This window comes from Rhinichthys klamathensis, unplaced genomic scaffold (genome assembly GCF_029890125.1).
Source record: "Rhinichthys klamathensis goyatoka isolate OS25496 unplaced genomic scaffold, OSU_Roscu_1.1 h1tg000035l_1, whole genome shotgun sequence".
NCBI lineage: Eukaryota > Metazoa > Chordata > Actinopteri > Cypriniformes > Leuciscidae > Rhinichthys > Rhinichthys klamathensis.
In genome coordinates this window covers 3,359,950-3,382,468 of record NW_026606583.1, presented here as the reverse complement: position 1 = coordinate 3,382,468, position 22,519 = coordinate 3,359,950, and the positions used below count along the sequence as shown (strand labels likewise).

At 39.6% G+C, this 22,519-nt stretch overlaps 1 protein-coding gene across 4 annotated transcripts in view; it reads left to right on the top strand.

Annotated features, from left to right (window-relative positions):
• The window catches only part of bicc1b (BicC family RNA binding protein 1b), a 127,270-nt gene extending 105,789 nt beyond the window's left edge, over positions 1-21,481 (top strand). Inside the window, exons 10-21 of one of the 4 annotated variants that reach the window (XM_056245921.1) lie at positions 4,676-4,910; positions 5,655-5,813; positions 6,296-6,477; positions 6,625-6,766; positions 8,407-8,560; positions 8,655-8,811; positions 10,042-10,081; positions 13,135-13,289; positions 13,799-13,952; positions 15,221-15,378; positions 16,208-16,307; positions 20,235-21,481. In XM_056245921.1, coding sequence (XP_056101896.1) covers positions 4,676-4,910; positions 5,655-5,813; positions 6,296-6,477; positions 6,625-6,766; positions 8,407-8,560; positions 8,655-8,811; positions 10,042-10,081; positions 13,135-13,289; positions 13,799-13,952; positions 15,221-15,378; positions 16,208-16,307; positions 20,235-20,365 — 1,767 coding nt within the window. In that variant the 3' untranslated portion in view covers positions 20,366-21,481. The remainder of the gene's footprint in view (positions 1-4,675; positions 4,911-5,654; positions 5,814-6,295; positions 6,478-6,624; positions 6,767-8,406; positions 8,561-8,654; positions 8,812-10,041; positions 10,082-13,134; positions 13,290-13,798; positions 13,953-15,220; positions 15,379-16,207; positions 16,308-20,234) is intronic. The other 3 variants (XM_056245922.1, XM_056245924.1, XM_056245923.1) reach the window with 3 other exon arrangements.
• Positions 21,482-22,519: the final 1,038 nt, after the last annotated feature.

Genomic DNA, 22,519 nt, shown 5'->3' with positions numbered 1-22,519 from the left:
CCCACCGAGCCTGCCTGGAGTTCAATCTTTTGGCGGTTCTGATGTATTCTAGGTTCTTGTGATCAGTCCAGACGATAAAAGGTACCCCCGACCCTTCTAACCAGTGGCGCCATTCCTCCAATGCTAACTTAACTGCCAACAGCTCTCTGTTACCAATGTCGTAGTTACGTTCGGCTGGTGACAAACGATGGGACAAAAACGCGCAGGGATGCATCTTGTCGTCTGCCGGAGAGCGTTGGGACAACACTGCACCTACTCCCACCTCTGACGCGTCGACCTCCACCATGAACTGACGTGAGGGATCAGGGGCGACAAGGATGGGGGCTGAAACAAAGCGGCCTTTCAGTTTGGTAAACACGGCTTCCGCCGTGTCAGACCACCTGAACGTAGTTCTGGGGGAGGTCAAGGCAGTCAGAGGAGCGACTAGTTGGCTGAAATTGCGAATAAAACGCCGGTAGAAATTGGCGAACCCCAGGAACCTCTGCAGGGCCTTGCGAGAATCCGGGGTTGGCCAATCCACCACAGCCTTGATCTTCTCAGGGTCCATCCGCATACCTTCAGACGACACGATGTGTCCCAAGAACGGAACCGACTGTGCATGAAAATCGCATTTCTCCGCCTTGACAAAAAGCCCATTCTCTAGCAACCTCTGAAGCACTCGTCGGACGTGTTGCACATGTTCCTGGAGAGAAGAAGAAAAAATCAATATGTCATCCAGGTAGACATATATGAACTGATCGATCATATCTCGCAACACGTCATTGACCAGTGCCTGGAAAACTGCTGGGGAGTTGGACAACCCAAAAGGCATGACCAAATATTCAAAGTGCCCCCTGGGGGTGTTAAAAGCAGTTTTCCACTCATCCCCCTCCCTAATGCGAACCAAATGATAAGCGTTACGCAAATCCAATTTTGTGAAGATAGACGCTCCCTGCAACCTCTCGAAGGCTGAAGACATCAGCGGCAAAGGATACGTATTCTTTACCGTGATGTTATTCAACCCCCGGTAATCAATACAAGGTCGCAGAGAACCGTCCTTCTTCCCCACAAAAAAGAACCCCGCCCCCGCTGGAGAAGAGGAAGGGCGGATGAACTTGGTTGCTAGAGAATCAGAAATGTATTTCTCCATAGCCTCTCTTTCTGGAATAGAAAGCGAATAGAACTTGCCCTTAGGCGGAGACTTACCTGGCAGTAAATCTATAGCACAGTCATAGGGACGATGCGGAGGAAGAGAAGCAGCACGAGACTTACTGAACACCTCCTTCAGATCCAGATACTCTGCGGGCACGTTAGACAGATCCCCTGTTTCCTCCTGAAAAACAGAAACAGGCACAGACGAACAAGCAGACACGAGACAAGACTTATGACATTCCTTGCTCCACTCCAGCACTGATCCATGAAGCCAGTCCACCCGGGGATTGTGTTGGAGGAGCCAGGGATGTCCGAGGACGACGGGTGCAAGAGGTGAATCCATGATGTAGAATGAAACTGTCTCAGAGTGATTGCCAGAAGTGATAAGGGTAATGTCTTGAGTGGAGAGGGAAATGGTGGGGAGTTCTTGTCCATTGAGTGCGTGAACTGCGATCCTATGAGTGAGAGGTCTGAGGGGAATCTGAAATTTCTGTGCAAAAGTGTGGTCCATAAAATTACCTTCAGCCCCAGAGTCCAGAAGTGCTTGGCAGTCGTGCTGATGGACTGACCATCTTAGTCTTACCGGGAGGAGCGTGGAGGTAGATGTAATCGCTGATGAGGTCTTCCTGGCGGAGATCCCACCCGATAGTAGCCTCAAGTTTACTATCGGGCTTGGCCTTTTACCGGGCAATTATAAGCAAAATGTCCCGCTCCTCCACAATACAGGCAAAGGCCCTGGGACCTCCGCCTCTCCCTCTCCTCCCGGGAAAGCCGAGCTCGACCCACCTGCATGGGCTCGGGATCGTAGACGGGGCTGACCACGTCCCTGCCGCTGGATCGTGTCCCGTCATTTCCTCCGAAGGTGCGGGTGGACGGAACCCGACGCTCGACTCTTGACAGTCGGGCGTCCACCCGCAGAGCAAGATCAATGAGACCATTAAGTGTGGTCGGCAGATCCAGGGCGTAAATCTCTTTCTGGACGTGGTCAGCCAACCCATGCAGGAACATATCCCACTGCGCCTCCTCGTTCCAGCCGCACTCCGCCGCCAAGGTCCGAAACTCGATCGAGAAGTCGGAGACAGACTTCTCTCCCTGACGAAGGTCCGCCAATGTTCTGGCTGCCTCCCTCCCAGAGACAGCCCGATCGAATACCTTCCTCATCTCGGCGGCGAGGGTCTGGAACGAGGCGCAGCATGGATTCTGATTCTCCCACACCGCCGTTCCCCAAAGCGCCGCCTTCCCGGTTAGCAACGTCAGCACGAACGCCACTTTAGCCTGTTCCGTGTTGAAAGTATGTGGTTGAAGAGCGAAGTGCATGGAGCAGCGTGTCAGAAACGCTCTGCAGAAGGCTGGTTCTCCAGCGTATGACTCAGGTACCGGTAGGCGGGGCTCGGTCTGCGATGGTCTCTCTGGAGGTGGTGGGGGAACGGCCGGCGTGGGCGGCGCAGCGGGATTCTGTAGGCGTTGGATCTGCTGGGTGAGCTCGGACACCTGCGTCACTAATGCTTGTACTGCCCGGCCCGTGTCGCTGATATCCCGCTGCTGAGAATCCATCCTCCGAATGCTATGTTGGATAAACTCTTCCAAAGATCCCGAAGATGAACTCGCTGCTTCCATTTGCGGGTCAGATCGTTCTGTCATAATGTCTGGATGAAGGACAGGAAGCAATCGCAAGTTTAACAGTTTAATGGATGGTAAATGAGAATACAGTACAAGCAGGTGGAACACAGTGACGCAGGGACTTCGATGGCCAGGATCCGTGAAGAAGTGCTGTGCAGAGGTGACGGTGAGAAGACAGGAGAACCAGATGCAGACGACGAGGAACAGGAACATAAGGCAGGAACAGAACACCGGAACACCAACACGCAGGACATCAAACAACGATCTGACAGGGATGATAGAACAGCGGTAAGTATTTAAGGAGTCGTGAGATTGATTACAGCTGGTGATGAACGACGATCAGCTGGAGCGGATCAGGTGATGTCATACATTCACGCCCACTACACACGTGCACTCATACAACAACATAAACACAAGACTAGAAGGAACAGAGAATATGTCTACCGTGACAACATCAAGATGTTAGGTCTGGGAACTCAAAATTGGCATACCTCAATCCGAGGGGCGGGATAAACGGTTGTCTTTCAATATCCCTCGGCACGCAATAGGATAGCGCTACAACCAACCAGAGCAACGAACGGCTGTGGCTGAGTGAGTCCAATGCGTTTTTCCACCAGTGAACCAGCTAGTTGGTATCACTTTTGCCATATCCGTATCTAGATTGCCATATCTAGTTGGTATAACTTTTGCCCTATCCAGTCGTCAAAACTCTGAACACATCTTCCTTTTTTAGGAATGACTTAAGTGACGTTCTCTTAACTCCAAGTCCTCCAGAGTCGCGGGCAAAGCCGATTCGAAAGACCGCTGTTCGCCAGCAGCATCTTCTTTGTTTTCAAGCAGAGGGAAATCACCTATGGAAATCACGCGGAACCGTCATAACTCTGCCGTCATATGTTAAGCCCGCCCACCAACTCTACACGATCTGATTGGCCGGACCAGTTTTTGGTTTTTCCAGCTCAAAAGTCTATGGAGAGTTGCTAGACCACACTTTGCTGCAAAATAATTTTTGCTGCCGCTAGGGTGCGTCTAGATTTCTAGGCTAGCTAAATCCGGAATCGCCCCCTAAACTCTCAATTCCCTACGTTAGTCCACTAATACAGTTCACTTGAAGGAGTGAATAAAAACAAACGAGCGAGCGAATTCGGACCGCCGTTGAGCGTACATCAGTTGTACACTTGTTATTGCGGTGCAATGTGGGATAAAATGAGTGCACTCGATTACGTCCACTATGGTTTCGGATACCACTACAAATGGCTGTCCTCTCAAATAATGCCCTACTTGAGGGTATAGGGGGTGATTTCGGATTCAGCCCTAGTCCTAATAAAACCTTGATTAGATGGTTCAGGTGTGTTTAATTGGGGATGGACCTAATCTCTGCAGGACAGTTGCCCTCCAGGAGCAGGATTGGACACCCCTGGCCAAAGCGAACTTTCAGGAAAAGTTAATACCTTCTAACTACCATTGGTCCGTGGCGACGTAATAATCTACGTAATAGATAGTTGTGCGCTGAGGTTCTTGACTGGAGAGCAAAATTGCTGAGCTTGTGCAAACATATCCCCATCGCTATGATCAGATGCTTTCTTAACTGCTGTTTTCTTACTTCTGTCATTTTTTTTGTGCGTTTATTTTGTTATTGAGAGGAAAGCCCGTAACACATGTTTATATTCACGTAAACGCCGCTCTCTGCAGCGTGGGCTTGTTGTCGGGATGTTCTCTAACATATTTCGACTACTTTCAACCCCACTGATTGAAGAACTTTGCTATGAGTATATTGGAGCCTTTATTGTCTTCATGAGAACTTATTGTCTTGTTCTGCTCTGTCATTTCACCGACAAACAAACACTGTAATAATCAAATATAGTGCTTACTAGTGGAAGGGAGCTGATTTCTAAACTCTGAATCTCTTTTTTCTGTGGGCTTTCAGTCAGTGATAGTGAAGAGTGTGGAGAGGAACGCTCTGAACATGTATGAGGCCAGACGCTATCTATTGGGTTTGGAGAGCAGCGGTGTATGCAGCATCACCAGCAGTAATGGTGGCAGTCCTCCATGTATCCCTGTCCCACCTCCAGCTCTCAGCTGCCCCGTGGGGCTCGACATCTTGGCCTCAGCCGGCCTCGGCCTCACCAGCCTGGGTAGGACAACAGTGAATTTATGTTATGGTGACTATAAAAGTATATTCTAGTCTATTAATCAGCTTGACTTCAATTTTCATGAATATATTTTTTGTGGATTGAAACTGGAGTATACAATACAATGTTCAAATGTCGAAATGCAGGTCTGTGTAAACAGTACAAAAAGTTAGGCAGCATTATAAGCAACCATTAGGCTTAGCCTTCTGCGTGGTCCTAAAGTTGTTACACGACCGTCTATTTCGATGCAAGGGCGGGAAAACCCGTCACTACATTTTTTTTGTAACACTTTAGTTTAGGGTCCAATTCTCACTATTAACTAGTTGCTTATTAGCAATATTACTAGCAATGATTATTACTAGGATATTAGCTGTTTAATTAGTACGTATAAAGCACATATAAATGCCTTATTCTGCATGACCATATTCTATATCCCTTAATCCTACCTAATACCTAAACTTAACAACTACCTTACTAACTTTTTATAAACAGTAATTAGGAGTTTATTGAGGCAAAAGGCGTAGTTAGTTAATAGTGAGAATTGGACCTTGATCTAAAGTGTGACCATTTTTTTTTCTTGTTCAAGAAACAATTTCACTTGAATATGCATCACAATAGGGAAGTACAAGTATATTGCAACTTATGTTTCATGCCAACTATGAAAAATTTTGTTGAAATTAACACTGTATATAAGCTGATGAATGTCTCTTTATTGTGTTAAACCATACACACACTGTCAACATTAGACGTATACTTATTGTCTCTGACCTGCAGGTCTTCTTGGACCTACAACAGCCTCCATGACAGGACACTCCACCAACTCCCTTCTCAACGCTCTCAACAGCTCCATCAGCCCATTACAGACACCGTCCTCTGGGACACCCAGCCCTACTCTCTGGTCCAACTCACTGGCCAGTCCCGCCAGCACACCAGGTAAAGAGATGACTGACAGAATTTATCCTCAATATGCATTCATCGTCTCATGTGTTCACACTTCATTTCTCTTGAAATAAATCAAACTTTGCATTCACATTGTACTTGAACTTGAAAATGGATTCAAATCTGTTTTTGGTCCATTTTACATTCTAATTGTTTTTTTAGAACCCAGTCAATTTGTTTATTTTATTATAATTTTATTTTACAATAGTAATATTTATCTTTTTGGTCCACTTTTGATAGGGTCTCAGTTCACTTAACAATCACATTGTTTTTTAGAATCAAGTCCAATTGCTTATTATTTTATTGTTATATTAAATATTGGAATTGTATTATACAATTGTGATATTTCTCTAAACTCTCAGTCCACTTTACAATTACATTGTTGTTGTTTAAGAACCAAGTCCATTATTTCATTTGATATTTATTTTTTATATTAAGTGAAAATTCAAACCATGCTGGCTCATTTTTTTCTTTAGGATTCTCATCGCCCTTGATGATTCACCCAGCCACCCAGGCCACTCTAACAAGCATCTTGCTGTCAGGAGTTCCAGGCTACACCCACAACACTCCATCCCCTCCGCCAGGTCTCGTCCCTATTGACGGCCAAGTCAACGGAGTATCAGACTGCAGTAAAGCGGTGTCCTCCCTCAGTAGCAAAGTGAGCACGCCTTCTTTCACTATCATGAGATAGTGTTATATGTACAGTAGATATAGGGTTACGCTAAAAAGCTGTCTTGAATATCTCTCATAGTTTGTCATCTTGGACTTCCTCTTGACCAGAATATTGTGTGCATGTGTTGTGTAGCAGCCCAGCAACATGTACAGCAGAATGTCTGCAGCGTCTCTCGCAGATAAAGTTCTGACCGCAGCTCATGGTGACTCCGTGCAGGAAGCCAGTCCTCACTGCTCTTCTGAACCACTGTCCAGCAAGTCCAGCCAAGACCGAGGTCTGCATTACTCATTACAATACCCTCATTACAACATGCATTTCTTTGCACTGCAAAAATCACTTACTTGAAATTGTAATTGAAATTGTTTTTCCTTGTAAAATTACCCATAAATTATTTATATAATTGTATATTTTACAATCAAACCAAAATGTATTCAGACACCTTGCTATCCTAACTTACATAAATGAACTATAGTGTCCTGCACCCACTAAGTAAAAAAAAATGTGGTGTCTGAATAATTTTTGGTTTGACTGTATATTATATTATTAATAATTTATGAATTTAATAATTGAATTTATAATTAATTTGTTAATTTTTATTAACAATTTTATATAGAATTGTATTATTTATATAATTTTATATAATTATTTATATTTTATAATTATCTATTTTAAGCTTAATATAAGATAAAAACCATTATCTAAACTTATCTTAAACTTATAGATAGTAGTATTATCAACTGATTCTCAGAGTATTTGTTTTTGGAAAGAAACTAGTTCTTCTATTCAGCAAGGAAGCATTAAATTGATCAGTTGGGAAAGTGGAAAAAAATTATATTGATACTAAAGATTTCTATTTCAAATAAATGCTGTTCTTTTGAACTTTCTATTCATCAAAGAATCCTGAAAGTATCACGATTTCCACAACAAATATTAAGCAGCACAACTGTTTTCAACATTGATAATAATAAGAAATATTACCTGAGCACCAAATCAGAATATTAGAATGATTTCTGAAGGATCACGTGACACTGAAGACTGGAGTAATGATGCTGAAAAATCAGCTTTGCACCACAGGAATAAATTACATTTTGAAATATGTTAAAATAGAAAGCAGTTATTTTAAATTGTAGTAATATTTCACAATATTACAGTTTTTACTGTATTTTTGATCAAATAAATGTAGCCGTGGTGAGCATAAGAAAATTCTTTCAATCCCAAACAGTATAGTGTGTGTGTGTGTGTCACACACACACATTCCTAAAGTCAATTAACTGTGATGGGGTACTCTACAAGAGTGATTCCTGACATTTGTCAGAATTGATTATTTTTATCTGGTAAATGCCAGCAAGCTTTATTTGTATTGCAATGTATGCCATGTGAATCAACACTTCATGCATGCCACTCTCCAAGGCTAAATAAATTGAAAGATATATTATACTCACCTTTATTCATGCCTAATGCAACCAGTGACATTCACTGCTGAATCATGTCAACCGTTTGATTAGCACTTGAAACAACTCCTTGACCTTCTCTAGATTGAAAGCGAGAAATTATTGACTTTGGTCAGTCTAATTATGGATAAATATAAACTCAGTTCCAAATGGTAATACCATTTCTTCCTGCTCTATGAACGAGGCATTTGTGGAAATACAAGGCCAAGGTTTTCCGTGCTCCGGCATTGTTAAAGCTGTTTGAGTTGGCCCTACATCCATTTAGCCTGTGCGTTTTTGCTTTCAGATGAGGCGAAGTCAATTCAATCTCGTTATTCCTTAAAAGCAGTGATGGTAAATGGCGTGTACGATTCTCTGATGCTGAGTGCTGCAGGAATACAATCTACTCAGCTAAAACGTTCAATATGGGGGCTTGAGGAAAGAAAAACACGGTCGTGTCTATATGCGTGTGTGTGTGTTTCAGGCTCGGATACGTTCGTGGAGGTGGGCATGCCCCGAAGCCCTTCTCACTCGGGAAACAGCAATGAACTGAAGCAGATGTTGGCGTCCTGTAAGACAACGTCAGGAAAGAGGCAAGCCCTGGAGCTGCTACAGGGCACCAAGAACTCCCTCCTACAGTACGAACTCACATCACTCAACAGTCAATCACTAGTCCATGTTAGAGGTAGCTGATAATGGAACATGTTAACTCCTATTCTTTTACCCATCTAGTTCAGAGTGTCTGTTGTCGGACTCTGACTCCAGCGCCTCTGAGAGTCCGGTGGCTGATAAACGCGCTCCGGGGAGCGAGAGAGCAGCGGAACGGGCCGCTCAGCAGAACTCGGACAGAATCCGGCTTTCTCCCCAGTCCTCCTTCTCCAGTATGCAGGTGATGCACTCTTAATGTCACTTAGAATCTCGTCCCTTAGCTTAAAAAAACAATTATCGAATGAATCGAGCAGCCGTGAATATCACATTTAACTTTCAGCGTGTCAGACTAACGTCCAGCGTCATGGATATAATAGCTACACTACTGGTCAAAAGTTTAAGTTTTTAAAAGTCTCTTATGCTCACCAAGGCTCAAAAATACAGTAAAAAGTTTGTCAAATATGATTACAATTTAAAAGAACTGTTTTCTATGTGAATGTACTTTTTAAATGTAATTCATTCCTGTGATGGCAAAGCTGAATTTTCCGCATCATTACTTCAGTCTTTAGGGTCACATGACTCTTCAGAAATCATTCTAATATGGCGATTTGGTGCTCAGTTATTATCAGTGATTATTGGTGCTCAATTATTAATAATGGTTCTTAATATTATCAGTGTTGAAAACTGTTTTTGCTGCTTAATATTTTTGTGGAAACCATGATCATTTTTTTTCAGGATTCTTTGATGAATAGAAAGTTCAAAAGAACAGCATTTATTTGAAATAGAAACCTTTTGTAACTTTATAAATGCCTTTACTGTCAGTTTTGATCAATTTTTTATGCATTCTTGCTAAATAAAAGTATTAATTTCTTTGGTATTGCATCACAGTTTCCACAAAAATATTAAGCATCAAAAACTTGTCAACATTAATAATAATAAAAAACAGCAAATCCGCTTAATAGAATGATTTCTTAAAGATCATGTGACACTGAAGACTGGAGAAATGATGCTGAAAATTCAGCTTTTCCATCACAGGATTAAATTACCTTTAAAAATATATTCAAATAGAAAAAGTTATTTTAAATTCTAATAATATTTCACAATATTACTGTTTTACTGTATTTTTTACTGTATTACTGTTTTTTTTTTTTTTTTAATGGAGCCTTAGTGAGGATAAGTGACATTAAAAAAATCAGAATTATTCCAAACTTTTGACCGGCAGTATATGTGCGCCTGTATCGTGATCTCATGTCCTGCCTCTCAAGACAATGCAGTGTTTCTAAAACGACAGAAAGTCAACACTATTCTGTCCGCCACAGTCTGCTAAATGGTTTTGAAAGAATGAGGCAATGTTTACCATTTGCCTTTCTCATACTATAAACCAATCTGACAGGAGAAATGAGGGACATAACTCTGAAATCCTTTCCAACAGCCTAAACATTCTTTGCTTTCTCTCTGTTCACCTCTACAGGCGTTCGACTACGAGCAAAAGAAGTTATTGGCAACCAAAGGTATGTGACTGACCAATCAAAACGCAGTTAAAGCTATATACCGAACTTTAAAAGTGTCTCCCACCCATCTATATTGTTAAAAACAATTCAGCTGGTAGGCGGTTTGAGGAATTGGAAACCGGTTATGTTTAGTCTAGTGTGCCAGCAATGAACAAAGCAAGACTACAGTGTCTTCATACGCTGAATGTCTGGCAATGAGTAGGGTGTCATTAAAGTCCTGTTTCACATTCACGGTAAATAAACTCTACCTCATAAAGCTTCTCCACACCTCACGTCCTGTGTCCAGTGTTCATGCTGTAAACTATGGGCCTGAGAATGCGGAATGTACCCAGTGTTACTGCTTTTCTTTACCTCATACTGTTAACGGTTCTTTGTTAATGATTTATGTTGGAACTGTATTGAAATGTGGCAGAGTTTTATTGTAAAACTCTGGGTTTTGGCCGATTTAGCACAATGTTAGGGAATTTGGCATTAAATTCTAGATCAACTAATTATAAGTTCTCATACAAAACGTCAATACCGTTTATGTTTCACCATAAAAATAAGAGAGAGAAACAAATTAACAAAATAAATTGATTTTATCCATATATATATATTTAGATAAAATCAATTTCTTTTGTTCATTTGTTTCTTTATCTTATTTTTATATTTATACTGTCTATATGTCACACCTAGTCCGTCTGTGTCGTCTTAGTTTCACTTTCATGGACTTTTAGTTAGCATTCATTGATCCCTTTGTTCTGTTCCCGACACTTGTTTGTCGTCTTGGCTACTAATATTTGTCATTCGGTTCAGCTGTGTTCACCTTATCATTACCAGTATAAGTTGCTGTGTTTTCAGTGTTCTTTGTCCAGTATTTTTTGTGTCTACGTGCTTTTTAGTTTGCCATTACCTTTGGATCTACCTGTGTTTGCTTTACTTTATTAAAGACTATTGGAACTAAACCGTGACAGTATTTATATATATATATATATATATAAACAGGTCCTTCTCAAAAAATTAGCATATTGTGATAAAGTTCATTATTTTCCATAATGTAATGATAAAAATTTAACTTTCATATATTTTAGATTCATTGCACACCAACTGAAATATTTCAGGTCTTTTATTGTTTTAATACTGATGATTTTGGCATACAGCTCATGAAAACCCAAAATTCCTGTCTCAAAAAATAAGCATATTTCATCCGACCAATAAAAGAAGTGTTTTTAATACAAAAAAAAAGTCAACCTTCAAATAATTATGTTCAGTTATGCACTCAATAGTCAATACATGGTCGGGAATCCTTTTGCAGAAATGACTGCTTCAATGCGGCGTGGCATGGAGGCAATCAGCCTGTGGCACTGCTGAGGTGTTATGGAGGCCCAGGATGCTTCGATAGCGGCCTTAAGCTCATCCAGAGTGTTGGGTCTTGCGTCTCTCAACATTCTCTTCAAGATTCTCTATGGGGTTCAGGTCAGGAGAGCTGGCAGGTCAATTGAGCACAGTAATACCATAGTCAGTAAACCATTTACCAGTGGTTTTGGCACTGTGAGCAGGTGCCAGGTCGTGCTGAAAAATGAAATCTTCATCTCCATAAAGCTTTTCAGCAGATGGAAGCATGAAGTGCTCCAAAATCTCCTGATAGCTAGCTGCATTGACCCTGCCCTTGATAAAACACAGTGCACCAACACCAGCAGCTGACATGGCACCCCAGACCATCACTGACTGTGGGTACTTGACACTGGACTTCAGGCATTTTAGCATTTCCTTCTCCCCAGTCTTCCTCCAGACTCTGGCACCTTGATTTCCGAATGACATGCAAAACTGAGCAACAGTCCAGTGCTGCTTCTCTGTAGCCCAGGTCAGGCGCTTCTGCCACTGTTTCTGGTTCAAAAGTGGCTTGACCTGGGGAATGCGGCACCTGTAGCCCATTTCCTGCACACGCCTGTGCACGGTGGCTCTGGATGTTTCTACTCCAGACTCAGTCCACTGCTTCCGCAGGTCCCCCAAGGTCTGGAATCGGTCCTTCTTCACAATCTTCCTCAGGGTCCGGTCACCTCTTCTCGTTGTGCAGCGTTTTTTGCCACACTTTTTCCTTCCCACAGACTTCCCACTGAGGTGCCTTGATACAGCACTCTGGGAACAGCCTATTTGTTCAGAAATTTCTTTCTGTCTTACCCTCTTGCTTGAGGGTGTCAATGATGGCCTTCTGGACAGCAGTCAGGTCGGCAGTCTTACCCATGATTGCGGTTTTGAGTAATGAAACAGGCTGGGAGTTTTTAAAAGCCTCAGGAATCTTTTGCAGGTGTTTAGAGTTAATTAGTTGATTCAAATGATTAGGTTAATAGCTCGTTTAGAGACCCTTTTCATGATATGCTAATTTATTGAGACAGGAATTTGGGGTTTTCATGAGCTGTATGCCAAAATCATCAGTATCAAAACAATAAAAGACCTGAAATATTTCAGTTGGTGTGCAATGAATCTAAAATATATGAAAGTTTAATTTTTATCATTACATTATGGAAAATAATGAACTATCACAATATGCTAATTTTTTGAGAAGGACCTGTATATATACATAGCATGAAAAAATCAGGCTGTTTTACAACTAAGATGTCATTACAATTCCATCACAATTTCTCCCCCAACATTCTCCTGCAGTATACAGAAAAAAATAATTTTCATTGCTTTAATAAAAAGTAATATTATACAATTAAAATAAAAAAATATATAATACATTTTTATATTCAGTTATATATATATATATACAATTAAATTATATTTTATAATATATACATATAATATATATATATATATATATATATATATATATATATATATATATATATATATATATATATGTATGTATATTATCAAATATATAATGGAATATAAAATAAATATATGTTGTAAATTGTAATGTAAATATATATTTTTCTATTTAGGACTGGAATCTGGCATAATTCTTGATGAGATTCACGTGTGATTCTGAATAAAGTGTGATGCTTAGGCAGTGACTTCGACTTAGATAAGTTGTTTAAATGTATCTTTTTCTGTGTTTCTCTTTTCAGCCATGTTAAAGAAGCCAGTGGTGACGGAGGTCCGTACCCCCACAAACACATGGAGCGGTCTGGGCTTCTCAAAGTCTATGCCTGCAGAAACTATTAAGGAGCTGCGCAGGGCGAACCACGTCTCTTATAAACCTACCATGTCAACTACATATGAGGTAAACTCAACAACTCCAGCAGATGTGAGAAGCCAGCCTGTTCTCACGTAAATGCGTCTCTGTAGCACACATTGTGTTTTATCGTGCAATTTATACGCGAAAATGAGTTTTTACGTGCATATGATACGCAGTTTTTCGCGTGCATTTGATTCGCAGTTCATTTGCGTGTAATACACACGCACCCCACACCACTAATTCTACCCAAACGTATAATACACACGCACCCCACACCACTACTAAACCTACCCTAACCAACCCATGCGTATCCTATGCACGTAAAAACTCATTTTCGCGTAGAAATTGCACGATAAACACACTGCGCGCTAGCTGGAGAAGCATATGCCTCCTATGAATCGCTCTATGCTGATTGTATTTCATCTGGTGCATTCTCACACTGATTTTGATTAGCTCTGGCCGTGCCTACATGCTTGTTTTTATTATTTTGTATTGATGCATCACTGCAGGTTTTTAGTGGAATAAACATGATCTATGATGTGTATTTGTATAAGGGGTCGCCTCTAGCCCTGTCCCGCTCCAACAGTAGAGAGGGGATGGCGAGTGGCAGCGACTCGGATAACTGGAGGGAAAGGAATGGGAGCGGGCTCCCGATACACAGCGAATTCCCGTCTCCCATCAGCCCAAAAAGGAAGCAGAACAAAACAGGTGTGCTCTTCAGTCAACAGGACTGTATTAATGTGACAAAATAAAAGGCATGTGTTTTAAATACTTATGATTGACAAAAATTACAAAATATCAGTATGTCAGTGATATTAAAGGTAATTTAAAACACAAGAAACTCAACTAGCATGTACTAGATTTTAACGTTAGCATGTTACTAAGCTAACTTCCAGTCGCTTTATTACTGCAAATCACTGTCACTGCCATTGTGAAGAAGTGCATTCAAGCATACTTTTAAAAAGAGTACTCAATACGCAAATAATATTCTTTAAAAGAATAAACGTCAATGTTATATTTTCAGACACTTAATTGCATCATATTTGCAATTAACTGAAATTAAAATGAAATCATAATTATGTCAATTACTTAGAATAATTAAAGGAAAATGTATTTTAGTTTAAATTAAACTTAATATTGCTTTTTTTGACATACTTAAGTAGAACTTAAGTACATCTTTATATATAATTTCATAATTATATTGGCTTTGAATTTTTTTTAAGTGTACTGCCGAATATACTGACAAGCATTTATGGTAAACTAAAATGTAATTTCTACTGAAACTTCTATGTATTTAAATATATTTGTACACAAATTGCAAATTAGTACATTTAAAATGAATTTACTTTAAATGGAAAAACATTGCAGTTAAAATTCAATTACAATTCAAGTATTTTACTTTAGTCAGCACATCAAAATAAGTACTTTAAATCACAACAAAAGATTATTAAACATAATGATTTAAAACATACTTGAAAGTAAAACTATGACATTATTACAAAATGCACTTATTAAAAGTGTTAAAAGTGTACTTACAGTAAGTATTATATTATCTTTCTTTTCTACACTTTATTTTAACTTTATCGTTGTTACGGTGTAATTATATTTAAGTACTGAGTAATATTAATTTTCATGTATTTACTAGAGGGTTAGGGTTTGGTTGAGGGTTATGTGCATGTCATTATGCATCATTTACTCTTATTACTATGGTAAATACATGTAACATATGAAACAAGGACACTGTAAAATAAAGTGAAACCAAAAATACTTCTAAGATTTGAAGTACACTACAAGTGCACATTAAATAAAATTAAGCGCACTTGTTTTTCACCAGGGTGTGAACGCATTGTGACCAAGACAAAGTCTATCTGTGAAGCCTTAAAATACTGTTTTGGTAGGCAGCTCGTTAGTTTAAGTGAACAGTTTGGTAACCATGTAAACATTGGTAACTATTTTCTTTATGTATTTTGGGTTAGAGCACTACCTAAGCAGCAGCAACTACATGGACTGCATCTCGTCAGTGACGGGAACTAACGGCTGTAATCTCAACACATCTTTCAAAGGATCTGATCTGCCTGAGCTCTTCAGTAAACTTGGCCTCGGGAAGTATACCGACGTCTTCCAGCAGCAGGAGGTACAGACGGGGCTGCTGATATCTTCTCTATTAGTGTTGCTGTTTGATATGAGAGCACGTAAATGAGTTTTAGATGATTTCTGTCACCGGGAGGTTGTTTTTATGTTTTATGTCTTTCAGCGCTTAGACTATTTTAGCTTTAGAAGGCACTTTAAACTTTATTTATCAGCACAGTCTTTGGCAAAATAGGCTTTTATGATGCAACATGAAACACTGGAGTGAACAGCTAACTCATTTTTTGAATAAACACATCTGTCAAGTTTAATCTAAGTTTCACACATCATGAATCTGAACAATTTGGATATAAATTTTTCATCTCATATATATTAGATTTCACAATATTTCATATTTTTAATGTTTAATATGTATTATTTATGAATGACCAGCTCCAATTTTATAATTTATGGCTTTTATTAAAAGAAATACTCAATGTAGAAATCCAGAAATGACTTTGTTTTGTGTGGAGCCACAGCATTGTTACGGAGAAGAAACATTTTCAGTGTGACAGCTCTATGTCACTTGCGTATACTGTCTGAAACTGGCCTAAGGTTACTGTGACGCAACTTCCAGCACAGAACTGAAAGCCTTAGATAAGCCAAAAAATAGATCTGTGATTCATACAATATTTCAAGATGCCAGAGATAACACTGTGGAGTCCAATGTTTGGTTCTGGCTTTTATCTTGTAAACATATCATCAGAAAGTTAGAGAAAGAGTGTAGTGGTCAGTGCACTCAGATGCAGGTTTGATTCTGGAATATGTCTCTCTGACCACACAAATTTTTCCTATGAAAGTCCAAACTAAAAATGCAATTTCTATCTTTTTATCAGATTGACCTTCAGACATTCCTCACGCTGACCGATCAAGACCTGAAAGAGCTCGGCATCACTACATTCGGAGCCCGCAGGAAAATGCTGCTGGCCATCTCAGGTCAGTTCCCTTTCAAACAAACAACTAGGGTTGTCGCATTACTATTACCAGTAACATTTAAGGATTCTCTGAACACAGATCTGGGGTCTCATTTATAAAGCGTGCTTACGCACAAAACGGGGCTGGAAACGTACGTACGCCAGTTTCCACGCAAAGGTTGTGATCTATAAAAAACAAACTTGACGGGAGAATGTGCGCACCTTTAAGCAAACTTTGAGCCGTGCGTACGCACGTTTTGGAGACGGAGCAGTTTGGCGACACCGATGGTGAGCTGGAGCTAAATGTCTTTTTGGTCACTTTTAGACAGAAAATTTCAAGAAAATTATACATACAGTATACAGAAAGATAATACGAATATAATTTCACTCACCAAGCCTATCACATGAAGCAAACATCCATCCCTTTGTTAAATATCCATCCCTTTGTTCTTTAGTGAAACCGACGCAGCCTATCTAAAACCGTAAATCTTCATTATAATCATAAATACAGTGTTCTGTGAAATACGTTCACAATAACAGTTTAAATAATTAAAACTATGTTTTACTTCTTATATAAACATTTAGATTAAATATGCCATTCTGATTAATGGAGTTAGACACTTAAATTACATGAAATCATTACTGAGAAGTTACAACATTTTTTTATATTCAATAAATAGAAATATTTGTTGTGGATGCAATGCTTTCAAACACTTATCCTCTGGCATGCTGTGTTTTAATGTTTTAACTACAGAGATAATTGCTTATCATGATAATAGCAGATTGTCTGAGAAAATAGTTTTGTGCAAATAATGCACTACAGGGTCTATCTGTTTCCATTAAAAATATAAAGCAATTAAAAATACTCTTTGGCCAGTGGAAAAGATTGAGAAAAACTTTCTCTGAAATGTATTTTACACTATTTGATTTATTTATTCAAAAACAAGGCAAGGAAATAGGCTACTAAATTATTTTTTATTAATGTAACTAATGTGACGGGCGGCACATCCGTATTTCATATTTTCCAAATGTCTTGTACCGTTAAACATGTTATCACGTGGATGAATAATCATATGCAAATGATATGCAGATGAGGATATGCATAGTAAAACTAGGTGCTGTAAGCTCCATATATGGTTATTTCGGGGAGGAGACGCGTGTGCGCACAATCTTCCGCTGACTGGGATTTATAAAGTGAATTCTGCGCAGGTTCTGGCGTACGCACGGTTTTATAAGTCAGAATATTTGTTTGCGTACGCCATTTTTGGCTTTCGGACGCACGTACACTTTTAGTAAGGATCCTACGCACAGTTTTATAAATGAGACCCCTGATCTTTTTTGTTGTACATTCACTGAAGACATACTATTTACACTTAAAGGGGTACTTCACAACTGGCAAAATGAGCTTTCAATAAAACTTGGCTGCCAGTGCCTATACAGTATAAAGTTGAAACATACCTAAATCTGTGCCACCTGACAAGTGAAAAACTTCCCTTTTGCCAAATAGGTTAGAAAACTTAAACAACCATTTGCTCTAAATCCACTTACCAGAGTCAAATAGCGCTTGATTTAGTAGGAAATACTTCTTAGCAAACTTTTAGTCATAATGGTGTCAACTTGTATTGTTCCCGGGTGCAAGAATTTAAAGAGTTGTAACGTTGTTACAGCACATTGTAAGCAGCGGCTAAAGGCTGAAAAGAATCGTAAATACGGTGAGAATGCAAAAAAAATCATAAATACGGTAAGAGCGCCGTGACGGAAAATCTGAAAAACCTTGTTGTTTGTAGTCAACATTTCAAACTGGATGACCACAAAAACAGAGTCCAAACGGAGGGGAAAAACTGAAAGAAACTGCCATTTTTCTCTATAATGCTGTTTATAGAGTAGACATAGTATGATAACATTTTCAGTGATAAACCTACCCTTACAATAACTGTTCTGTTAATAACCCTCTGTCGATCCGACCGTCCGTGGGCGGGGATAAAACCATGCGGAAGTATAATCTGTAGTTTTCACGAAAGCCCTGGAGCCATTAAAACCTGTCAAAGACTTTTGCTGATAAATAAACATGAATTTCTCAGTTCTCAATTTACATATACTACCGACATTGTAACAAAACAAAGATGGTTGAAAATGGGCCAAGTTACACTTTGATACCAAGAAGTTCTATTAAATGTTCATGTGTACAGTGATATTACTGTAAGCACTTTTCACAGAAAACCCACACAAATGCTCATGTGATTGTTGAAAAGCAGCCACCTTAGTCAGTAAGCCGGTAATTACTTTATTTTAAGGTACCGTTGTTACAGTGTAATTACACAAATAAGTGCTGTAATAGCAAAGACTTTATATATACAAAGATGTTGCACTCATAGTACTATGAATGGGAGAAAGGGCAATGCACAATATGGTGGAATAAGTCCTGCCTTCTAAATAAAAGAGCTAATCGCCAATTGTTGGTAAAGTCATTACGTCACTGCAGCTGCCTTAAGAAGCTCAGAGCCTTTAGAATATCCGACACACATGCGCATTGGCTGGTCCAGCCTAAGAAATGCAAACATTTTTGTCATGATTTTAGTTTAGAAACAACATTTAGGAGAAAGTTGTTGTCAGAATTCATTGGTGATTTCAAATATCAAATTTAATTGTAAACTTGGTGAACAGCTCTGGAGAATTTGATGTTTCCCCGTTCAAAGAGGTAGGATCTGTACTTGCATGACTGAAATAGCTTCCAGAGAGAAAACGCTTCAAAGATGGCTGCCGAGTGAAATTACTTTCCTTAAAGGGACTTTGGTAATGGTAGTTAACTACATTTCCTTAATATAAGGTAAATGTTTGGTTGCTTGTTAATATGCATAATTTACTGTTATTACTTAGTAAGTACATGTAACTTCTGTAACTACGTCACCTTAGAAATAAAGTGTTACCGAAAGTTTAATATCAAACTTGGTACCAACCAATAGAACATTAACCATAATAGCAGATGGACACAACATCCCATGCAAGATTTTCCTTTTTAATAGCTTGGAGTAATTTGGACAGCTGCAGAGTTTGGGGATTACGGTTATGATTTATTGAGGTGTCAGAGATGAAATTGGATTTGGCTTTCTACTTACATAACCGGCCAGGGTTGACTGACTGTCCACAACCCAGCATGACAGCAAGTGGAAGTGACAAGCTTGGCCATTAGACATCTAGAACATCTGTGATATATTTCGACCACCCACTGCTAGATAACCATAATGACTTCCTGCAGTCTGGCCAGGATATTTACTAAAACAAAAACATTGTTCCTGTTTTATCAGCCCCATGGTTTGAGAATAAAACACAATGCCTGAGGTTGAGGTAGCCCTTTCATTGTTAAAAGTGAAATTATGGCACAGATGGGATTCCAAATTGTAGAGGACAGGAAATGACCGCAGGCCCGTGTTTATTTCCCTGACTGACCTCAGATGTCAAAACACAATCCTATTGGGCTGATGCAAGTTTGGTTGGGTCCTCTACAGCAAAAAAAGGGAACATTGGCATTGCCAAACACACCAATGTAAATAATAAATCTATCAAAAAACATAGTGCGAAGACTTTGAGCTTCCGAAAACATAGTAAGCTGTCAACATAGGCAGCATTTTAAGGTAGTATACCTTAATTTGACCAATTTTTAAGGCACAATGCATGAGAATGCGATAAGCTAACTGCAAAAATAGATGCGTTATTTTTAAAAAATGTTTTGACTGGATCTTTCAGTAAGACTTCTTACTGGCTGCCAACAACCGATGCATAGAACCAAGTTTCTGCCCTACATTGGTTTCTTTTTCGATAATCCGTTAAACTTTGATGTACTTCATAATACAAAAAAAAGATCCGTCTCTACTTCTGCTTCATCGTCACTTTAACTTGCATGTATGCAGTGTAAACAATGAATATTTAAGCCCTCTTTTTGTTTTGACAGAGCTGAACAAGAACCGAAGGAAGCTCTTTGAGCCGCCCAACATCCGCTCCTCGTTCCTGGAAGGGGGCGCCAGCGGTCGACTGCCACGCCAGTTCCACACAGACATTGCCAGTGTGAGCGGGCGCTGGTGAGCCCATGCCAATGCATCAACGCACAGCCTGAACTGCACAAATTCCCATTCCCAACCTGACATAAAATACTGGACCAAAACCCGGACCTTCTGAAACTGTGCCAAATAAACAATGCCCATGAAACAGAGGTTAAGGGTCAAAGAACTGTTGAATATTATATGCAGTATGGTACATTATGCAATATGGTACTCGTGTTAAAATGAAGGAAATGTTGTGAAGGAACATTGGAGCTCCTGCACTGTGCTTGTAAATGGAGCCGGTAGACTTTTATTTATATGCTTGTCTTAGGCTTTGCCATACTAATTCTTTGCACTTTAAAAAAAATGCTAAATGCTTTATCTATGGACAGATTCGCCTGACTAGATACGCTTGGATCTTACTTAAAGCACTTAAATGGATACCAAGCCAAAAGTGTTCTGCACAAACTATCCATATGGGAATCTTATCTCATCCCATGAGCTGCACCACAGTGAAATCACCAGCCTGTTGTAATTACTAATGGACCTTAGTCAGAGTAGACGCATTCAACACAAATAAAATGGAGTGTACGTATATCCCTCACAGGCTTGTTTTCATTCAGGTCAAATGAGATATGACGTCTACCCTAACTAAGGTCCATTGTACATTGTCTATATAAATTTGTTCTGAGCCTATACGTTGTTTACTCTTAAAGGGATAGTTCACAAAAAAAGGAAAATTCTAGCATCATTTCCTGTATGACTTTCGTTCTTCTATGAAAAACAAAAGAAGACATTTTAAAGAATGTTTCAGCTGTTTTTCGCCGTACAATGATTGGCGCATTAGTGCCCGCTCACTTTTTCAACGGCGCTGGCTCCAGAAGTATTTTTTTCATTAATTTCTCCCATAGGGATTTTAAAAAAAAAGTCTTCGCTAAAGAGTTTTAAGCCATGAGCCAAACCAACCAGCTACAAGGTGAACAAACCAGCTACAACATTACAAACTTTGATTTGAAGCCAGTGTTTGAAAATTGACCAAAAAGACAAAGGCACAAGACTGTGTGCTTAACGGCTTTAGTGACGGTAAGAACTACAATCCCATGAAGCATTGCGAATGACATAATCAAATAAAAACCGATTTAATGCTGTTGATTATATTTATAGAAACTATATTTTAAGTTTATTGCAAAATATGCGTACATTTTAGGGAAACTGAATTGATTACGTCATTCATGGTGCTTCGTGAAGTGGGCTGGTGCTAAAGAGATCTTTTGGCATGATTTGCTCGTCACAACTGATTGGTGGACACAGTATCATGGGTAGTGTTGTTCCATGAAAACCATCTATTAATTACGATTATTTAAAAAATGTTAAAATAATGCATATGAATGCTTCAGCAAAAGCATATACCATCGATTAACAACCTTTAACAGTCTATACGTTATCATAAAAATGAATTTCCCAATGAAAACAATACGAGTTTTTACTACCGGAACCCAACTGTCTCACTCTACGGGGGTCCAATAAAACTTTAGACATTCATTGAATGGACAAAATATCTTTTGTGTTTCTGCAGAAGAAAGAAGTCATGCAGAATTCAAATTTTTAGATGAGCTATACCTTTAGCTGTTGGCTTTAGAGCTTATAGCCGGCCTGTCGGTAGTAGCTCTCTAAATAGTGCCTCTCTTTAGCCACTGACAGAAGTGCAAATTACACCAGCTCTGTTTCAACCACCTTCCTGAACGCCACAGACCACAAGTCTTCACTGACCGCACTTGGAATTCTTCTCCGAGCCAACCATGGCTTAATCCACGGCTTTTCTCCTGCACGCGACCAAAGTCTGTGCTGCTTTCTTGAGCTCTAGACTTCCTACACTGTTTAAAGCGGCTCGTTTACCTCTTTATCTTCTCTCACCATTGTTACGCCATCCCAGCGCGCTCTTTGTATTCCCGTATTCTTCGGATATTTCCAAAGCACGTCTTTCAATTCTGACTATATCTAAAGCTGTGAATGTTGCCAGATGTACTCCGAAGTATTGATACCACCAAGTGCCTTTTGTCTTGCACTATCAACTTTTCCAAAGTAATCGAAGACTATCGATCTCTCAAAGGTACAGTGTTTTACTGGGAAGTACCACTTACAGAGCAATCTCGCAGTGCATTGCTTTATCTTTACATGTATGGTATATAATTAGTAC